General features: G+C 47.0%; 1 protein-coding gene across 2 annotated transcripts in view; it reads left to right on the top strand.

Moving 5' to 3' along the window:
• The window catches only part of thsd7ba (thrombospondin, type I, domain containing 7Ba), a 1603431-nt gene that overhangs the window by 820265 nt on the left and 762298 nt on the right, over positions 1-20868 (top strand). For both annotated transcript variants that reach the window (XM_072472193.1, XM_072472199.1), the window contains exon 8: positions 6118-6309. In XM_072472193.1, the coding sequence (XP_072328294.1) occupies positions 6118-6309 (192 nt within the window). The remainder of the gene's footprint in view (positions 1-6117; positions 6310-20868) is intronic.

Below are 20868 nucleotides of genomic sequence, written 5' to 3'. Positions count from 1 at the left end.
GAGCTAACCCAGTTACTGCATGGGGGGGTGGTCCTATACGTAAACAAAAAGCGAGCCAGTCTCGTGTCCATTGATCTGGAAGACTGCTTCTTTAGGCCTCTTTTGAATGTCTGCACTGCGCGCTCTGCCAACCCATTTGAAGCCGGGTGGTAAGGGGCAGTGCGGATATGGCGTATGCCGCTCATCTTCGTGAACCTCGCAAACTCCTTACTCGTGAATGGAGTGCCGTTATCCGTGACCAGCACCTCAGCGAGGCCATGCGCACTAAACGACAAACGCATCTTTTCAATTGTTGCGCAGGACGTTGTCCCCTGCATCTTATGCACCTCTAGCCATTTAGACTGGGCGTCAATTAATAGAAGGAACATGGATCCTTGAAAAGGGCCGATGAAATCTGCATGCAAGCGTGCCCAAGGCCGCCCTGGCCATTCCCAGTGATGTAGGGGCGCGGCCGGCGGAAGCTTCTGATGCTCCTGGCAAATGGAGCAGTTTTGGGCCACCTTCTCAATGTCGGTGTCGAGGCCTGGCCACCAGACATAACTCCGGGCCAACATTTTCATTTTCGTCACACCTGGATGCCCATTGTGCAAGTCTGTTAGTATCAGCTCCTGGCCTTTTTCCGGGACAATCACACGCGTCCCCCACAAGAGGATGCCGTCTTCCACGCTAAATTCTGACAGCTTGGAGGAAAATGCCCGCAACTCGCCTGGGAGCTGTCTATGCTGCCCACCATACAGGACTATGTGCCGAACCTTTGGCAGGACTGGCTCCGTCTGGGTCCACTCACGGATCTGTGATGCCGTGACAGGCAAGGTGTCCATAAAATTTAGGTTGCAACCACCTCACCGGTTGTGGGGGTCGACATGGGGCCGGTCGATAAAGGCAATCGGCTCAGTGAGTCGGCATTTGCTATCTGCGTACCTGGTTTGTGCTCCAGAGAATACTCGTATGCAGCAAGCAACAAAGCCCAGCGCTGGATCCGTGCGGAAGCAATGGGCGGTATTGGCTTATCCTCTCTGAAAAATCCCAGCAGAGGCTTATGATCAGTCACGATAGTGAAATGGTGGCCGTACACGTACTGGTGGAAGCGTTTCACTGCAAAGACCACTGCCAGGCCCTCCTCGATCTGCGCGTACTTTTTCTCCGCTGCAGTCAATGTGCGGGAGGCGAAAGCTATCGGTCGCTCGGCCCCATTCTCCATCTTGTGGGACAGGATGGCCCCAATACCATACGGGATGAATCACATATGACGAGCAACGGCTTTCCAGGATCATAGTGGGTTAGTAACCCAGACGACGACAATTGTTGCTTTACCCGCCGGAAAGCGGTTTCTTGCGGCTGACCCCAAACCCAGGTGTGATTTTTCTTTCGTAGAAGGTGCAAAGGGGCCAGTGTAGTTGCCAGATTGGGGAGGAACGTCCCGTAATAGTTTACGAGACCGAGAAAAGAACGAAGATGCGAAGTGTCAGTCGGGGCGGGGGCCTGTTGAATTGCACGCACCTTCTCTGTGACGGGGTGCAAACCTTCGCGGTCCACCCGATAACCTAGGTAGACTACTTCCTTTGCCTGAAATACGCTTTTGTGCGACGTAAACGGACTCCAGCCTCCGAAAGGCGTCTAAGGACAGCCTCCAGATTTTCCAAATGTTCCTGCTCCGACGTCCCTGTAATCAAAACGTCATCTAAGTAGACAGCAACACGTGGTAAACCTCTCAAAATGCCCTCCATAACACGTTGAAAAATTGCGCAGGCAGAGGATACTCCAAAGGGCAACCGTGTATATTCATACAGGCCCCGGTGTGTATTAATCGTTACATATGGTCGGGAGGCAGGGCAGCACGGTAGCATTGTGGATAGCACAATTGCTTCACAGCTCCAGGGTCCCAGGTTCGATTCCCAGCTTGGGTCACTGTCTGTGCGGAGTCTGCACATCCTCCCCGTGTGTGCGTGGGTTTCCTCCGGGTGCTCCGGTTTCCTCCCACAGTCCAAAGATGTGCAGGTTAGGTGGATTGGCCATGATAAATTGCCCTTCGTGTCCAAAATTGCCCTTAGTGTTGGGTGGGGTTACTGGGTTATGGGGATAGGGTGGAGGTGTTGACCTTGGGTAGGGTGCTCTTTCTAAGAGCCGGTGCAGACTCGATGGGCCGAATGGCCTCCTTCTGCACTGTAAATTCTATGATTACAACTGCAGGTAGGCATGACTCAAATCTAATTTTGTGAACGAGAGTCCGCCTGCAAGCTTCGCGTAGAGATCCTCTATGCGAGGCATTGGATATCGGTCTAGTCGGGAAGCCGTATTCACTGTAAGTTTATAGTCGCCACACAAGCGAACTGTGGCATCTGGCTTCATTACAGGTACAATTGGTGCTGCCCAGTCAGCAAAACGGACTGGCCTGATAATACCCAAACTCTCCAAACGAGTGAGCTCCCCTTCCACCTTCTCGAGCAAGGCGTAAGGCACCGGGCGCGCCCGGAAATAGCGTGGCGTGGCTCCTGGTTCGACTTGGATATGGGCTGCGGCTCCTTTTATTTTCCCCAAACCAGGCTGGAATACATCTGGGTATCGTCCTCGCACCTCAGTCAACCCTTCAGAAACTGTTTGGAGGATGTGCTGCCATTGCAACCGCAAATGGCGCAACCAGTCCCGACCCAACAGGCTGGGCCCATGGCCACGCACCACGATAATTGGGAAACGCCCCTCCTGGCGTCCATAAACAACAGGGGTCTTTGTAGTTCCTGCAATGTCCAGTGGTTTCCCTGTGTAGGTGGCCAACCTGGCCTGTGAGTCGGTTAATGTAAGGGTCTGAATACCCTGCTTGATGTGGTCGAATGTCCTCTGGCCGATCACGGAGACCGCTGCGCCAGTGTCCAACTCCATCTCAAGCGGGTGGCCATTGACCCGTACTGTCACCTTAATGGGGGCCACACGGGGAGCTGTCACACAATGCAGCTGCAGGCAGTCATCCTCCGTCTCCACGTCCTCAGGAGTAGTCGCCGCAGGTTCATCCACGTGGAAGGTACAGCCCTGGGCTGGTCCCAGTTATGGCCCCTCGGCTGGTCCCAGTTTCGGTCGGAACGACGGCGCCTCTGGCGCCCCCAGGACCGCCATCCGCGACGGGGTCGGCGCCTACAAGTCTGACACGGACATGGCTCCTCATCCATTGGTTCTGGAGAAGGCTCCCTTCGGGGAGGAATGTCCGACGGCCACTGGCGTCGGTCCGGACGTTGCCTCGCCCAAGGCACCGCAGGAGTGCGGGGAGACGTTTTCGGACGGAAGGGGTTGCGCCCCAAGGCATGCACTTCCATTCCCGTAGCTCCTGCACTCCTCGTTCTGCGCTCTCTCGGGACAATACTATTTGAATGGCCTGTTGAAAAGTCAATGTTGGCTCAGCTAACAACTTTCTCTGGGTGGCCGCATTGTTAATACCGTAAACCAAACGGTCGCGTAACATTTCTGACAAGGTCTCACCATTGTCATAGTACTCCGCAATCCTGTGTAGCCTGGATAGAAAATCGGCAAGGGATTCTCCAGGGGTCCTCTCAGCGGTATTAAACTGGTAACGCTGGACTATCGTGGACGGGGTTGGGTTAAAATGTTGCCCCACTATATTCACAAGTTCATCAAACGTTTTGGTGTCAGGCGCAGCTGCGTACGTAAGGCTCCTAATCACCCCAAACGTATGCGGGCCGCAGGCGGTGAGCAATATGACCACCTGGCGCTCGTTTTCGGTGATATTGTTTGCCCGGAAATAGTAACGCATCCGTTGTGTGTACTGGTTCCAGCTTTCCAGCGCAGCATCAAAAACATCCAAACATCCGTACAGAGGCATGGTATAATAGAAAACAACTTCCAACCTGTATCAAACAAAAATCCAGGGAGGTGGCTTCAGCAGTGTAGACAGCTATTCACTTTAACCTTCGTCGCCAGTTTTGTGAGGGCCATGAAGAATCCAGCACGAGTTTTAAGGATACAAAGTAATAACATTTATTTACAATAACATACATATATATATAACAGCAGCAACTTCCCTTGCTACATACTCCTTCCTGCTGTTTCCAAACTGGCCAGCTTTATTTATACATGGAGTTTACTAGTGGTTTCTCCGCCCCCCTCATTGAGGAAGCTCATACTCCCACAGGATTGTGGGATTGTCATTAGTCCCCAGATAATGGTAAGTAGGCAGGTTATAACAATTTCATAGAATTTACAGTGCAGAAGGAGGCCATTCGGCACATCGAGTCTGCACCGGCTCTTGGAAAGAGCACCCTACCCAAGGTCAACACCTCCACCCAATCCCCATAACCCAGTAACCCCACCCAACACGAAGGGCAATCTTGGACACTATGGGCAATTTAGCATGGCCAATCCACCTAACCTGCACATCTTTGGACTGTGGGAGGAAACCGGAGCACCCGGAGGAAACCCACGCACACACGGGGAGGATGTGCAGACTCCGCACAGACAGTGACCCAAGCTGGGAATCGAACCTGGGACCCTGGAGCTGTGAAGCAATTGTGCTATCCACAATGCTACCGTGCTGCCCTAATTGATTGGTAGCAGGAGAGTTTTCCGTTCGTACTTGAACAAAAGAGCCGCCTTGGAGAGATTCCGGCCAAGCCTCCAGCCCCTGTAGGCACTGCAGCACGTATCTGAGCCAAAGTCCCAGGACTGCATTCATGTAAGTACGTGGGGTCCCAGGGGCGGGAGGATAGAGGGATGCCCTGGATAGTTGGGAGGAGGTTATCTTCGTGACTGTGTTTAGGCGAGTGGGGGTGGGTCAGAGCTCCCAGGTCCCAGAGGGGAGGTGCCCCCAGTCTGAAGGCTTCTTCGGATTGAGGCACCCCTTCACTTCCCACCCAAGATCGAGGGTGAAAACCTTTTCATTTTCCCACCGTCATTCATGAGGTGGCCACCAGCCTAAAAATTGAGGCAGAGCAGGATAATGCCCTGAGGAAACCATTATAGGAGCCTTAATTGGCACATGGGACGTCTTCCCGCCTGAGGCTCTGTCCGCCCCAATGTGAAATCACATCTGTGTCGGGGCGGGTGGGATCCCATGAAATGTTATGTTCCCCAGCCACCTCAGAACTCAGAGTAAAAATCTGGCCATTGTTGTAATAACAGTCATAATGTTCTCAGCAGTCAATATTATTAAACATTTACTAGATTGATTATTCTCCTTGCATATTTGCATATTCTTTTAAGGGGGGACGTGATACTTCTGTCGGACATCTTCAACTTGGACAATTACCTTCGTTTTTTAAATAATAATCTTTGTTGTCACAAGTAGGCTTACATTAACACTGCAATGAAGTCACTGTGAAAAGCCCCAAATTCCGGCACCTGTTCAGGTACACGGAGGGAGAATTCAGAAGTCCAAATTACCTAACAGCACATCTTTTGGGGCTTGTAGGAGGAAACTGGAGCACCCGGAGGAAACCCACGCAGACATGGGGAAAACCTGCAGACTCCGCACAGACAGTGACCTAAGCCGGGAATCAAACCTGGGATCCTGGCGCTGTGAAGCAACAGTGCTAAACATCAGGAAAGATATATTGACCTTGAAAGGGGTATGGCACAGTTTCAACAGAATGATATCAGGACTTAATGGACTGAACTATGAGGACAAGTTGCATAAACTTGTTCTGTAATCAATTATATTCAGAAGATTGAATTGTGAACTAATCAAGGTACTTAAAATGATTAGGGATTTTAACAGGGTTGATAAAGATAAATTATGTCCTGCAGTGAGTAAATCTAGAAGAGGACTGCATCGTACTTAAATTACAGCTACACCAAATGGAAATGAAATTAGGGAGCACTCTTCATATGCCAGGCCGAGGAAATCTACAAACTTCACCCCCAAAAGGCTGTTGATGCTGGATCAGTTGTGGTTTTAAAGACTGAGATTAATAGATTTTTGTCTTAAAAGCATCAAGGGATGTGAAATGAAGGCGGGTCGGTACAGAGCAACCATGATTAGAATAAAATGGCAGAACGGTCTCGAGGGGCAGAATGGTCTTTTCCTGTCCCTATATTTCTTGCCAAATTGGCCAAAATAAGGAGGGTGAGCAGCATCATGTGAAGTTAATGATTTTCCTTTCTTGTGTTTTGCAGGGGAGGTAACATTAGATGAGCTTTGTGGACAGCCCTATCTTCCCAGTAGTGGTATGTGCGAGCTGCCCTGTCCGACTGATTGTGTTCTCAGTGAATGGTCTGAGTGGTCAGTTTGTTCACGTTCATGTTCTAGCCGAAATGCAGAGGGCAGGCAAAGCAGAGCAAGATCCATTCTAGCATTGGCAGGAGAAGGTAAGACTGTCTCTGTTCAGAACATTAGCAAATTTCCAACAGTGCCTCTCTATGAATGGATTTATGTTATAATTGTGACATGAAAGATTCATTATTACCTATATGTGGAGAATTGTAATGTCAACAATTTTGGTATTACCTTAAAAATCAGCTGAGCTGCTGTTATTGATGGTAGCCAGTAAAACAGCTGGATTCATGAAGCATTTGCAAGGACTTTTAAGAAGGAAACATCTATCTGTAGATCATACTGGTTAAATAAGTTCCTTATATCATTATGGGCTGGATTATCGTCTTGGGGCAGGGAAATGAGAGATGCGGCCGTTTACGACTTCTAAAACCCAAGCCCATCGCTACACCCCATTCCTGCCAAATGTATGTCTCTGAGAGATGTGGATGGGGAGGATTCATATTGTGAGAGCCACAATGCAGGGTGAATTTTCACAAAGGTAAAGATCTCCTGACATTCAAAGCATAGCCTAAAATATGGCAAACGTTTCCCAGCATATTGTTTTCTATAGTTTTGAATGCATTTGGACGCTTTCTCCAATGGGAAAATTACTGCAATGAATTTAAGCACTGGCAAGACTTGTCAATGTAATGAAACAGAGCCCTATTTGGATCTCTGCAGTTAAAACACATCCATATTATCATACAGCACCTAATAGTGACATTTGAAGTTGTCAAAACATCTAACGTTTAACTTTCCGAATGTCCCCCACCCCGCAGCAGCCGTCCCTCAGTGGCCACCAACTTTTCAATTAGGCTTTTTTTTAGGGTGTACGAAATCCACAGCAGCACATGAACATAAGGTGGAGGAATTCAAGGAGATGGAAGATCAAACTGGCTGTAGGCTTGACAATGGTGACCCTAACCTCTGAAGAGGTGCATGCAGGGTTGCACTCCTTAAAAGGGTCACACAACAATAGCGCAGGGTCAGGAAGTAAGTGGACATCTACTTTTGCAATGGAGAATTTCAAGAGTTCTGCCTTGCTGACTCTATTCCTGCCTTCATAGGGAGACAAAAATCCAACCCTGAGTCTTCCATCAATCTCTGTATTGTATATGGACTGCATTTTAAATTTCAGGAGTTTATTTAAATTTGAAGTGCCTGAATAAATAATTTCTTAATAATGAAGAACATTGCCTGGTGTAAGCTGTTACTCTGATAACTTTTGCCAGTTAAAGTCTGATACCAACAATGTGGGGAACATTAAAATTGTGGTTAAATGTGTGTAACAATGAGCATTACTGCATTTCACATGGAACCGGTTGAATGTAGAAAACCAACATGTGATAAGCCACAGAATCACAGAATGGTGACAGAACAGAAACAGGCCATTCAGCCCATTATGTCTGCATTGGCTCTCTGGAGGAGCAATTTCACTAGTGCCACTTCCTGGATTTCTCCCTGTATCCCTGCACATTCTTCCATTTCAGATAATGGTTCAATGTTTCGATTGAACCTGCCTCCACCACACTGTTAAGCTGTGAATTCCATACCCCAATCACTCGCTGCGTGAATAGGTTTTTCCTCATGTCTCAATTGATTCTTTTGCCAAATATCTTAAATCTGTGCTGAGAATGGGACACGCTCCTTATGTAGCTATACTGTTCCTCAGGAGAATTTCGAAATGTTCAAAAAGGCAAGGAGGTGAACTTCATGGAAGAAAACACAAGCCTCAAATTGCAGCAGTAAGCTACAATATGACCATTAGAAATTGGGAGCAGGAAGAGACCCTGAACCACCATTCATTTCTGATCATCCAACTCAATAGCCTAATCCCGCTTCCCCCCATATCCTTTGAAAACATACGACAATGTTTTGGCCTCAACTACTCTCAGTGGTAATGAATTCCACAGGCCGCATCCACTCTCTGGGTGAAGATATTTCTCCTCATCTCTATCCTAAATCGTCTACCCTGTGTCCTCAGACTGTAATCCCTGATTCTGGACACACCCAACATCGGGAACATCATTCCAGTATCGACCCTGTCTAGTCCTGTTAGAATTTTGTCGGTTTCTATGACAGCACCCCTCATTCAAAAACAGCTTCTTCCCCACTGTTATCAGACTCCTAAATGACCGCCTTATGGACTGATGGACTTATGGACTGATCTGATCCCTTCACACATCTTCACCCGATGTTTGCGTCTATGTATTTATATTATGTATTTTATGTTTGCCATATTATGTATTTTCTTTTCATGTACGGAATGATCTGTTTGAGCTGCACACAGAACAATACTTTTCACTGTACCTCAGTACACGTGAGAATAAACCAATCCAATCCAATCCAATCCAACTCTTCTGAACTCTAGCGAATACAACCCTAACCGATTCAATCTCTCCTCATACGTCAGTCCCGCCATCCCAGGAATCAGTCTGGTAAATCTTTGCTGCATTTCCTCTAGAGCAAGAACATCTTTCCTCAGATAAAGAGACCAAAACTGCACACAATATTCCAGGTAAGGCCCTGTATAATTGCAGCAAGACATCCCTGCTCTTGTACTCGAATCCTCTCGCAATGACAGCCATTTGCCTTCTTTACCACCCGCTGCATCTGCATGCTAACCTTCAGTGACTGGTGTATGAGGACACCCAGGTCTCACTGCACATTACCCTCTCCTAATTTATGGCCATTCAGATAATAGTCTGCCTTTTTGTTTTTGCTACCAAATTTGATGACCTCGCATTTCTCCAAATTATACTGCATCAGTCATGCATTTGTCCACTCACTCAACTTGTCCAAATCACACTGAAGGATTTCTGCATCCTCCTCACAGCTCACCCTCCCATCCAACTTGGTGTCATCTGCAAATTTGGAGATAATACATTTTGTTTCCTCATCTAAATCATTCATATATATTGTGAATAGCTGGGGCCCTAGCACTGATCCCTGCAATACCCAACTAATCACTGCCTGCCAATTTGAAAAAGCCCGATTAATTCCTACTCTTTGTTTCCTGTTTGTCAACCAGTTTTCTATCCATCTCAATACACTACCCCCAATGCCATTCACTTTAATTTTACACACTAATCTCTTATGCGGAGCTTTATCAAAAGCCTTCTGGAAGTCCAAATATACCACATCCACTGGCTCCCCCTCGTCAACTCCACCATTTACCTCCTTTAAGAATTTTAGTAGATTTGTCGAGCATGATTTCCCCTTCATAAAATCATGCTGACTCTGTCTGATCCTGCCACTATTTTCTAAGCGCTCTGCTATAAAAGCGTAGACGATGGATTCCAGAATTTTCCCCACTACCGACGTCAGGCTTACTGGTCTATAATTCCCTATTTTTTCTCTACCTCACCTTTTAAGTAGTGGAGTTACATTAGCTACCCTCCAATCTGCAGGAACTGTTCTCAGGTCTCTAGAATCCTGGACGGTGACCACCAATGCATCCATTTCCTTAATTACACTGGGATGTACATTATTAGGCCCTGGAGATTTATCAGCTTTTAATTCCATCAAATTCCCCAAAACCATTTGTCTCCTAATATTGGTCTTGTTCAGTTCCTCCCTCTCACTAAACCTTGTGTTCCCTAACATTCCGGTACCTGTTTTTTGTCCTCATTTGTGAAGACAGAATCAAAGTATGTGTTTAGTGCTCAGCCATTTCTTTGTCTCCTATTATACATTCCTCTGTTTCTGACTGTATGGGACCTGCATTTGTTTTCATCAATCTTTTTCATGTACCTGTAGAAACTTTTACAGTCAGTTTTTATGTTACCTGCAAGCTTACTCTCGTACTCTATTTTCCCCTTCTTAATCAATCCCTTGGTCATTCTTTGCTCAATTCTAAACTGCTCGCAATCCTCAGACCTTTTGTTTTTCTTGGCCAATTTGCATGCTTCGTCTTTGGATCGAGTGCTCTCTCTAATTTCCCTTGGAAGCCATGGATTGGCCACCTTTCTCATTTTACTTTTTTGCTGGACAGGAATAAACAATTATTGCAGTTTACCCATGCGCTCCTTGAATGTTTGCCATTGCCTATCTGCTGCAATCCCTTTAAGTGACATTCCCCAATCGATCAAAGCCAACTTATGCCTCATTATCATCGTAGTTTCCTTTATTAAGATTCAGGACCATAGTCTCGGAATGAACTACTTCACTCTCCATCTTGATGAAAAATTCTATCATATTATGGTTGCTCATCCCCAAGGGGGCTCGCAGAACTAGATTGCCAATGATTCAATTTCCTTTCTCATTACACTGTACCCAATCTAGGATAGCCTGCTCTCTAGTTGGTTCCGAAATGTATAGGTCCATAAAACCATCCTGTACACACTCCAGGAATTCCTCCTGTCTGGTATTGTAGCTAATTTACTTTGCCCAATCTATATGCAGATAAAATCACCCACATTTACAGATGTTCCTTTGTCACATGCGGCTCTAATTTTGTGTTTCATGCTATTCCCAACATCACCACTGCAGTTTGGAGGTTAATATATGACACCCACTAATGTTTTTTGCCCCTTTGTCTTTCTCAGCTCTACCCATACACGTTCCACATTGTTAGAGCTAATATCCTTCCTCATTATTGCATTAATTTCCTCTTTAACCAGAACTGCCACTCCACCGCCTTTTTCTTTTTGTCTGTCCGTCCTAAATACTGAATACCCTGGACATTCAGCTCCCATCCCTGGTCACCCTGCAGCCATGTCTCAGTAATCCTGATTATATCATACCCATATACGTCTATTTGTGCGATTAGTTCATCCGCTTTATTGCAAATGCTCCATGCGTTTAAGCTTGTCATTTGCTTTGCTCCCAATAGTTTTCACTGTGGCCCTGTTTGAATCTGGCCATTTATTTCTCTGCTTATCACTTTTCTTCCAGTCTTTTGTTTTTGTCTTTGTTTTCTCCTCCTCTGACTCCTTGCATAGGTTCCCAGACCCCTGCCATTTTAGTTTAAACCCTCCCCAACCACTCTAGCACATACGTCCCCTAGGACACCAGTCCCGGTCCTGCCCAGATCCTGCTCACTGAGATGACTCTGAACACTCCCACATAAGTTAAGCTTCAAAAGTAAGCAAACAGCACCTCTCGACTCCTAATCAGGCTTCAGGTGATGGACAGGTAACTGCCACTCAGCTATCTGGGTGGGGCAGCTTCTTAATAACCTTTTAACTGGACTACTAAACTTATCAAAAAAGGAAAGAGGGAAAGACTCATCAATTCAATTGCCACTCTGTTTCAAATTCCTCAGTTTAAAACTTACTCTGGCTGTGCCTCACTCCAGATATGGGCTCTCCCACTGTTCATGCGCAAAGCTCATTGTGAGTGCGCTTTGAAGCCCTTTGCTTAAATAGAGCTGAGATGGTCTGAAATGACTCAGATGACTCACACATTAGTTAAGCTTCAAAAGTAAGTAATCAACACCATTAAGTTTCTTATGTTCATATACATATTATATGTATAAATATTTATAATTGATTAAATGTTGCCATAGACGTATTATCAATGGATCCTTTATATAACTGTTCATTTCCTCGTTATTTTTGATTGAACATAAGAACATAAGAACATAAGAACTAGGAGCAGGAGTAGGCCATCTGGCCCCTCGAGCCTGCTCCACCATTCAATGAGATCATGGCTGATTTTTTGTGGACTCAGCTCCACTTTCCGGCCCGAACACCATAACCCTTAATCCCTTTATTCTTCAAAAAACTATCTATCTTGATCTTAAAAACATTTAATGAAGGAGCCTCTACTGCTTCACTGGGCAAGGAATTCCATAGAATCACAACCATTTGGGTGAAGAAGTTCCTCCTAAACTCAGTCCTAAATCTACTTCCCCTTATTTTGAGGCTATGCCCCCTAGTTCTGCTTTCACCCGCCAGTGGAAACAACCTGCCCACATCTATCCTATCTATTCCCTTCATAATCTTATATGTTTCTATAAGATCCCCCCTCATCCTTCTAAATTCCAACGAGTACAGTCCCAGTCTACTCAACCTCTCCTCATAATTTAACCCCTTCAGCTCTGGGATTAACCTAGTGAATCTCCTCTGCACACCCTCCAGTGCCAGTACGTCCTTTCTCAAGTAAGGAGACCAAAACTAAACACAATACTCCAGGTGTGGCCTCACTAACACTTTATACAATTGCAGCAGAACCTCCCCAGTCTTAAACTCCATCCCTCTAGCAATGAAGGACAAAATTCCATTTGCCTTCTTAATCACCTGTTGCACCTGAAAACCAACTTTTTGCGACTCATGCACTAGCACACCCAGGTCTCTCTGCACAGCAGCATGTTATAATATTTTATCATTTAAATAATAATCCCTTTTGCTGTTATTCCTACCAAAATGGATAACCTCACATTTGTCAACATTGTATTCCATTCTGAACATTCTGAACTGAAGGTTGTTTTTATTGATAGAATCATAGAATTTACAGTGCCAAAGGAGGCCATTCGGCCCATCGAGTCTGCACCGGCTCTTGGAAAGAGCACCCTATTCAAGCCCACACATCCAGCCTATCCCAGCAACCCCATCTAACCTAAGGACAATTTAGCATGGCCAATCCACCTAACCTGCACATCCATGGACTGTGGGAGGAAACCGGAGCACCCGGGGAAAACCCACGCAGACACGGGGAGAACGTGCAGACTCCGCACAGACAGTGACCCAAGCGGAATTGAACCTTTGACCCTGGTTCTGTGAAGCCATAGTGCTAACCACTATGCTACAGTGCTGCCCGGTAGAGGATGGTGTCAGCAACTATTTTGCTTTAATTCTATTTTATTCAGTGTTCCTCATTCATCAATAACCTGTGTCCCTGAATCCTGTAACTATAAATTAAGAAGAACAGTTGGATTGGAACTAATTGCAACCATGGGCCATAACTAAAATTATAAACCATCAGAACAACATCATGTGAACCTGCAATTCTGTCACAGCTCATAGGTCTTTCTAACTCAACTGTTGGTTGATATAGTGGTTAGACTATTTTTGTACTTGCAAGTAATTACAATGCTGTAACATCTGGTAAGGCTCTGAAGCCTGCCATTGTTTGCAATTATCTGCAGTGTCAGTCCTTTAAAAACAATAGTAGTTCTTCTGTTACCTGATTGGATAAGGGTTATATGATTTAAATAAAACAGAGTACAATTATGTCACAGGACAGGAAGGGGCTATATTGCAGGAAAAGGTACATTACTGAAAACGACAGATTGAATTATAATGAATATGCAGTCTTAAGAATTCAGCACACACATTGGGGATTTTGGATTTAAGTGTTTGCTTGGCTGAAGATTCCTGTACAAAAATTCAGTATAAATGAATGTCTGGAAATGACAGTGCATGTATTGGGTTTGGAAATAAAATCTTTAATGGCTGAGAAGAAGAATTCCGACAGAAAAATAATCTTTCATTTCAGCCGAAGATTCAAATTGCATAATGGTAAATGAAAGAAGTAATAAAATTCAACCTATAATAACAATTGCTTATTGTCACAAGTAGGCTTCAATGAAGTTACTGTGAAAAGCCCTTACTCGTCACATTCCGGCGCCTGTTCGGGGAGGCCGTTACGGGAATTGAACCCGCGCTGCTGGCATTGTTCTGCATTGCAAGCCAGCTATTTAGCCCACTGTGCTAAACCAGCCCCTGGCCTCCAGCATTGGCTCAGCTGGTTAATGCGATGTGTTGCTGAGCCAAACTGACAACAAGGACCCTATGGTGTATCTCCAAATTGTATTGTTAGATGCTCTCAGCCAGGTGAGTGGTATGGATGTACAGCTTTGTTCAGTACAGTTTTGGTCTCCTTATTTAAGAAAGGACATAATTCCATTGGAAGCAGTTCAGAGAAGGGGGTTATCTTATGAGGGAAGGTTGGGCCTGTAACTAGTTTAGAGGACTGAGAGGTGATCTTATTGAAACATATAAGATCCCGAGGGGACTTGACAGAGTGGATGCTGAAAGGATGTTTCTCCTTGTGGGAGAAACTAGAACGAGGTACACAGTATAATAATGTCACTCATTTCAGATGGAGATGTGGAGAATGTTTTTCTCTAAAGGTTGTGAGTCCGTAGAATTCTCTTCCTCAGAGAGTTATTAAGTAATTTAAAGGCTGAGTTAGATAGATTCTTAATTGACAAGTGAGACAAATGATTAGGAAGGAAAGTGCTGTTGACTCCCCAATCAGATCAGCCATGATTGGACTGGATTGGATTTGTTTATTGTGACGTATACTGAGGTACAATGAAAAGTATTTTTCTGCGAGCAGCTGAAACAGATCATTTAATACATAAAATAAAATAAAAAGAAAATACATAATAGGGCCACGGGCCTCGGAGGATGTTCAAACCTGCAACGGATGATAAAAGGGAAAGGTTAGTGATAATGTTAGTGTTAGAATTAAATTTTAAAAGATTAGTATGGTTAAAGGAGATGTGAAAAGAGGATCAGTTTGGGAGAACTCGCAGAGAGTCGCCACGCTCCGGCGCCATCTTGAGTGACTTAATTGAACGGCGGAGCAGGCTTGAGTGGCTGAATGGCCTAAACCTGCTCCTAATTTGTATGTAATAGGAATGTCTGGACTCTTCGTTGAGGCAGAGAAACATCATCTGGTCTTTACTGGAGCTTGAAAAAATCTAACTGATAAAAGTGAAGTATGGGGTAGCTGTGCGTGTTGGTGGGCTATTTTCTATGGGGAGACCTTTGATGACAATCAGAATTGCCTCCTTAACTGTCGATTGGTGAACAGAAAGCTGTGACCTGTGCATTATCTGTAGGCTTTGAACGCGCAAAAGAAATTGAATCGGAAACACGAGCAGACAGACCCCTTACAGAATTTAAACCATCATGATTTAACGTTCTGCTACGCTGTCACTTCACATGGATATATTTTCCCTTTGCCACAGTGAAAAGAATGTGATGGTTCTGTTGGCACCAACCATCATGCATCATTCATCACCCACAAAGATGTTGCTTTGTTCTCAACGACAAAATACCAGCTGCTGCTTTCCCACTTGGTCCCACATATTCTTGTCAGAGAACAATTGTCCTGACTGCCTGAGTGGTTTTCTGACACTGAGGCTCACTAATCCAGTCTTTTGCGTAGGAGGATGGCATTATCATTGCTATCCTAGCAGGCTGCTTAGCACAATATGATGTTATCAAAAACAGCCAGCAAGAGTTCCTTGCAGTAACAATATAGCTTTTTAAAGATTTTTGAGCTTAGCTATTCATCAAAATGAAGGAAAGTGATAGTTGGGATGAAGTATTTTCTACCTTGGAGCAGCAATGAATTCCAGAGTCATTTCGGAATATGAGTCATACCCACTGAGGGCAACAGAGGACATTGTTCTGTTTAAAACCGTTTACTTTAAAGTTCTTTCCCCGGTGTGAAAAATTCACATTTTACAAGCAGTACTGAGATAAATAAATTACAAAGTATTCCATTGACCTTTTTTGCTGTTTTCAACATAAGGGGTGTCTGCCATTGTTTGAAAATGGAATTTTCACTTTGGACACCTGCACCAGATTTTTGTCCGGGCAGGGATATTCTGGTCAAACGGCCAGAAAAACAATCTCCTTGCTCTCTGCTCAAATGTGATTGAAATCTTTAACTTCATTAGAAAGCTGCTATTCGGGCAGCACGGTGGCGCAGTGGGTTAGCCCTGCTGCCTCACAGCGTCGAGGTCCCAGGTTCGATCCCGGCTCTGGGTCACTGTCCGTGTGGAGTTTGCACATTCTCCCCCGTGTTTGCGTGGGTTTCGCCCCCACAACCCATAAATGTGCAGGATAGGTGGGTTGGCCACGCTAAATTGCCCCTTCATTGGAAAAAAATTAATTGGGTACTCTAAATTTATTTAAAAAATAGAATACTGCTGTTCAATGGTGTGCATTGTTCTTTTTTGAAAATAATTTTGAAAAATTGAAAACCATATTGCAGCTATTGTAGCAGTTTGGTACCAGTTTCCACCATATGCCACATTATTGTGTTGAATCACCTTGCCAACATCATGCCAAGTGTATTTTTTGTAATAGTAGCAATGTAACCTGTGCAGGGAACTACATCCTATCTTTTTTGCTTTGTATAAGTAATAAGTAACAACTAAAAATAGAAGTAATGAATGTATAACAAAAGTCATCAATAAGAGAAGGACATATTTCCCCCTTAATTGAATGAATTTGTGTTTTTTCAAACCTCTTAAACCTGGGACATAGACTTCAGGAAAGGTGCAATCTGTTAATGGGTTATTAAATCACATAGCAGTTATTGGGCTACCAAATAAATACTTGCATTCTATTAATGAACATTGAACCACACATATACAATCCTGTTAATGGACTATTATACGCCTGTTAAGGTGTTATCATTCTACACATTCACAGCTTATTGGGCTACTTAGCTGAAATCACATTTCAAACTTAATTAAACACAATTTGCAGTGGGATATTTGAAGATAATTTGTTAATGGTGGCCGGAATTTACCGATTTTCCTTTTAGTGTGTCAGCTTGGGTGGGTAAAGCGGAGTACAGCCCTTTGCCTGTGTTGCTGGCTCTCCTCACCATACTGTTAGACACACTGGAAACAAGGAGGAGTTCAGCCCACCAGCAACATCGGCTCTTGAAACATTGATGTAAAAAGATAAAAATAGAAAATAGGACCCCCCCCCCCAATGGAATACCCCATCACCTCTCCCGTGGAATCCCACTAGCACTGTCCGCTGGTACGCTCTGGGCATGCCCCCCCCCCCCCCCCCCCGGGGTTGTACTCACCTGTGTGCCTTTGGCGGGTTCTGTTAGCCAGGTGCATGTTGTGGGGGACCTGTCATGATTCATGTTGATGTGAATACACAGTCCAATGTGAGAGATCTATCAAGCGTAAAAACCTTATCTGCATTGGTAATTAGATGTAAATTAGGATCAGATTTACCTGTCTGCCGAAATGCCCCCACACCCCAACTCCGCCTTTTCCAAAGATATATATGGAACTTGATATGCTATTTAAATGCGCATATGTGTGGTAAACCACTGTATTGTATTGTATTGTTACATGCCTGGGCCTGTCCCTGCTGGCTCCACCTGTGGCTCCTCCCCTCGGGCTCATGTATAAAGGTGGCTGGTCTCTGCCTCTGATCCAGTTTGGGATCAGAGGCCAGGAGGCTCTCTGCTTAGTGTATTAAAGCCTCAGTTACGTTCACCACTCGTCGTGTGTTCATTGATGGCATATCAATTTAATACACTAAACATCTAATATGAATTTGTCACTCAAGCCTGATCGTCTGGAGCTGGACCCATAGGCAGCCGACGCCACTGCAACATACGAGCACTGGCTAAGCTGCTTCGAGGCGTACCTCAGATCCTCCACCGAACACTTCACCGACCTCCAAATGAAGCAGATCCTCCACGCACGGGTGAGCCCGCAAGTCTTTCTTCTCATCAGGGACGCCCCCTCGTATACGAAGGGACACTATGTTAAGTCTGTGAATGAGGTGTATGCTGGGCACCTTCTTGCCACGAGACGACAACGCCCTGAGGAATCACTAGCAGAATTCCTGCATGCCTTGCGGGTACTCTGCTGGAACTGTGACTGTCAGGCGCTATCGGCTACCCAACATGCGGAGCTGTTGGTCAGGGACGCTTATGACACAGGCATGAAATCAAACTACATCCGCCAGCGATTGCTAGAAGGGGGTACACTCGGCCTCCCAGAGACAGTGCAGCTCTCAAACTCGCTGGAGGTGGCCTTCCAGAATATGGAGGTCTGCACCTCTGACCGCGCGACACCCTCGTAGACCTTGTGGGCGCCGCCATCATCCGATCCGGGTGTGGCACAACCTGAGCCGTGCGGCAGCCCGCCAATGGCGGAAGCCCAAAGTGCTACTTTTGCAGCCAGGGCAATCATCCCAGACAACGCTACCCTGCACGGAACACGACTTGCAACGGGTGTGGGAGGAAGGGCCACTTTGCAAAAGCCTGCCAGGCCCGATCTCTCCCGAAAGCTTCTAGGCCCAGCAGCGCTGCCTGCTGCCTGTCTGGGCCGCCCCCAGCTGCTGCGCCACCCACCATGTGTGGCCTGTGGGTGCCGCCATCTTCGCCGCCATCTTCGATTTTGGCCATCACGTGCGACCCATGGGGGCTGCCATCTTTGACGCCATCTCCGATGCCACCTGCCATGTGCAACCCATGGGGGGCGCTATCTTGGGACCACTCCGCAGCCTCCCGGGAGCCCTGCTCACCCAATCGTACACTGGCCGCCACTACCTCCGACCGGCCGACCCATCACCTTCAGTAGCTCGCCTCCATCACGCTCGACCAGTCCCGGCTTCATTACCTCACTAAATCCACGCTGACCGTCCGGATCAACGGGCACGAGATGGCCTGCCCTTTTGACTGCGGGAGCACAGACCGCTTCATACATCCATATACGGTAAGGCGCTGCTCCCTCCCAATCTTACCTGCGACTCAGAAAATCTCCCTGGCTTCCGGATCACATGCAGTAAAAATCCGGGGGTACTGTGTCGCGACCCTTACTGTACAAGGCGTAGAGTACACTAAATTCAAACTCTACGTCCTTCCACATCTCTTCGCTGCCCTATTACTGGGGCTCGCCTTCCAGTGCCACCTCCAGAGCCTTACTTTAAAGTTCGGCGGACCCCTGCCCCCCCTCACCATCTGTAACCTCATGACCCTTAAGGTCGCCCCACCCTCGCTCTTCGCTAACCTCACCCCGGACTGTAGGCCCATTGCTACTAGGAGCAGAGGATACAGTGCCCGGGATAGGACCTTTATCAGGTCGGAGGTCCAGCGACTCCTACGAGAGGGGATCATTGAGGCTAGTAACAGCCCCTGGAGAGCCCAAGTGGTGGTCGTCAAGACTGGGGAGAAGCACCGGATGGTCATCGACTACAGTCAGACCATCAACCGGTACACACAGCTCGATGCGTACCCCCTCCCTCGCATATCTGACATGGTCAATCAGATTGCGCAGTATCGAGTCTTCTCCACAGTTGACTTGAAGTCCGCCTACCACCAGCTCCCTATCCGCCCGGAGGCCCACCAACACACTACCTTCGAGGCAGATGGCCGCCTCTACCACTTCCTCAGGGTCCCCTTCTGCGTCACCAATGGGGTCTCGGTCTTCCAACGGGAAATGGACCGATTGTTTGACCAGTACGGGCTGCGGGCCACGTTCCCGTACTTAGATAATGTCACCATCTACGGCCATGAGCAGCAGGACCATGATGAAAACCTCCGGCACTTCCTCCACACCGCTAAACTCCTGAACCTCACCTACAATAAGGAAAAATGCGTTTTCCACACAACCCGCCTAGCCAACCTTGGCTACGTTGTGGAAAACGGAGTCCGAGGGCCCGACCCCGACTGCATGCGCCTCCTCCTGGAACACCCCCTCCCCCACTGCCCCAAGGCCCTGAAGAGATGCCTGGGGTTCTTCTCCTACTATGCCCAGTGGGTCCCCAATTATGCAGACAAGGCCCGTCCACTTATTAAATCCACCATTTTTCCCCTGACGGCTGAGGCCCACCTGGCCTTCAACCGCATCAAGGCAGATATTGCCAAAGCAGCGATGCGCGCTGTGGACAAATCCATTCAATTCCAGGTCGAGAGCGATGCATCAGACTTTGCTCTGGCCGCTACCCTCAACCAAGCGGGCAGGCCCTTGGCTTTCTTCTCCCGTACCCTCCATGCCTCCGACATTCGACACTCCTTTGTCGAAAAGGATGCCCATGCCATTGTAGAAGCTGTGCGACATTGGAGGCATTACCTGGCCGGCAGGCGATTCACTCTCCTCACTGACCAGCAGTCAGTTGCCTTCATGTTTAACAATACACAGTGGGGCAAGATCAAAAACGACAAGATTCTGAGGTGGAGGATCGAGCTCTCCACCTATAATTACGATATCTTGTATCGAACGGGGAAGCTCAATGAGCCCCGAGATGCCCTATCCTGCGGTACATGTGCCAGCGCACAAGTAGACCGGCTTCGGGCCCTCCACAACGACCTCTGTCACCCGGGGGTCACCCGTTTTTTTCACTTTATCAAGGCTCGCAACCTGCCCTACTCCATCGAGGAGGTCAAGTCCGTGACCAGGGACTGCCAGGTCTGCGCGGAGTGCAAACCGCACTTCTATCGGCCAGGCAGGGTGCACTTGGTAAAGGCCTCCGCCCCATCGAGCGCCTCAGCATCGACTTCAAAGGGCCCCTCCCCTCCACTGACCGTACCATGTACTTTCTCAACATTGTTGATGAATACTCAAGATTCCCTTTTGCCATCCCGTGCTCTGACATGACCTCCACAACCGTCATCAAGGCCCTGCACAGTCTTTTCACCCTGTTCGGGTTCCTTGCTACATCCACAGTGATCGTGGTTCCTCCTTTATGAGCGACGGGTTGCGTCAGTTCCTACTCAGCAAGGGCATCGCCTCCAGCAGGACAACCAGCTACAACCCCTGGGGCAACGGACAGGTGGAGAGAGAATTTGCGACGGTCTGGAAGGCCGTCCTCCTGGCCCTACGGTTTAGACGTCTCCCTGTCTCCCGCTGGCAGGAGGTCCTTCCCGATGCGCTCCTCTCCATCCGG

Source organism: Scyliorhinus torazame, chromosome 2 (genome assembly GCF_047496885.1).
Source record: "Scyliorhinus torazame isolate Kashiwa2021f chromosome 2, sScyTor2.1, whole genome shotgun sequence".
In the NCBI taxonomy this organism is placed as follows: Eukaryota; Metazoa; Chordata; class Chondrichthyes; order Carcharhiniformes; family Scyliorhinidae; genus Scyliorhinus; species Scyliorhinus torazame.
The sequence above is the reverse complement of the archived record's forward strand: the minus strand, read 5'-3'. Positions and strand labels throughout refer to the sequence as shown.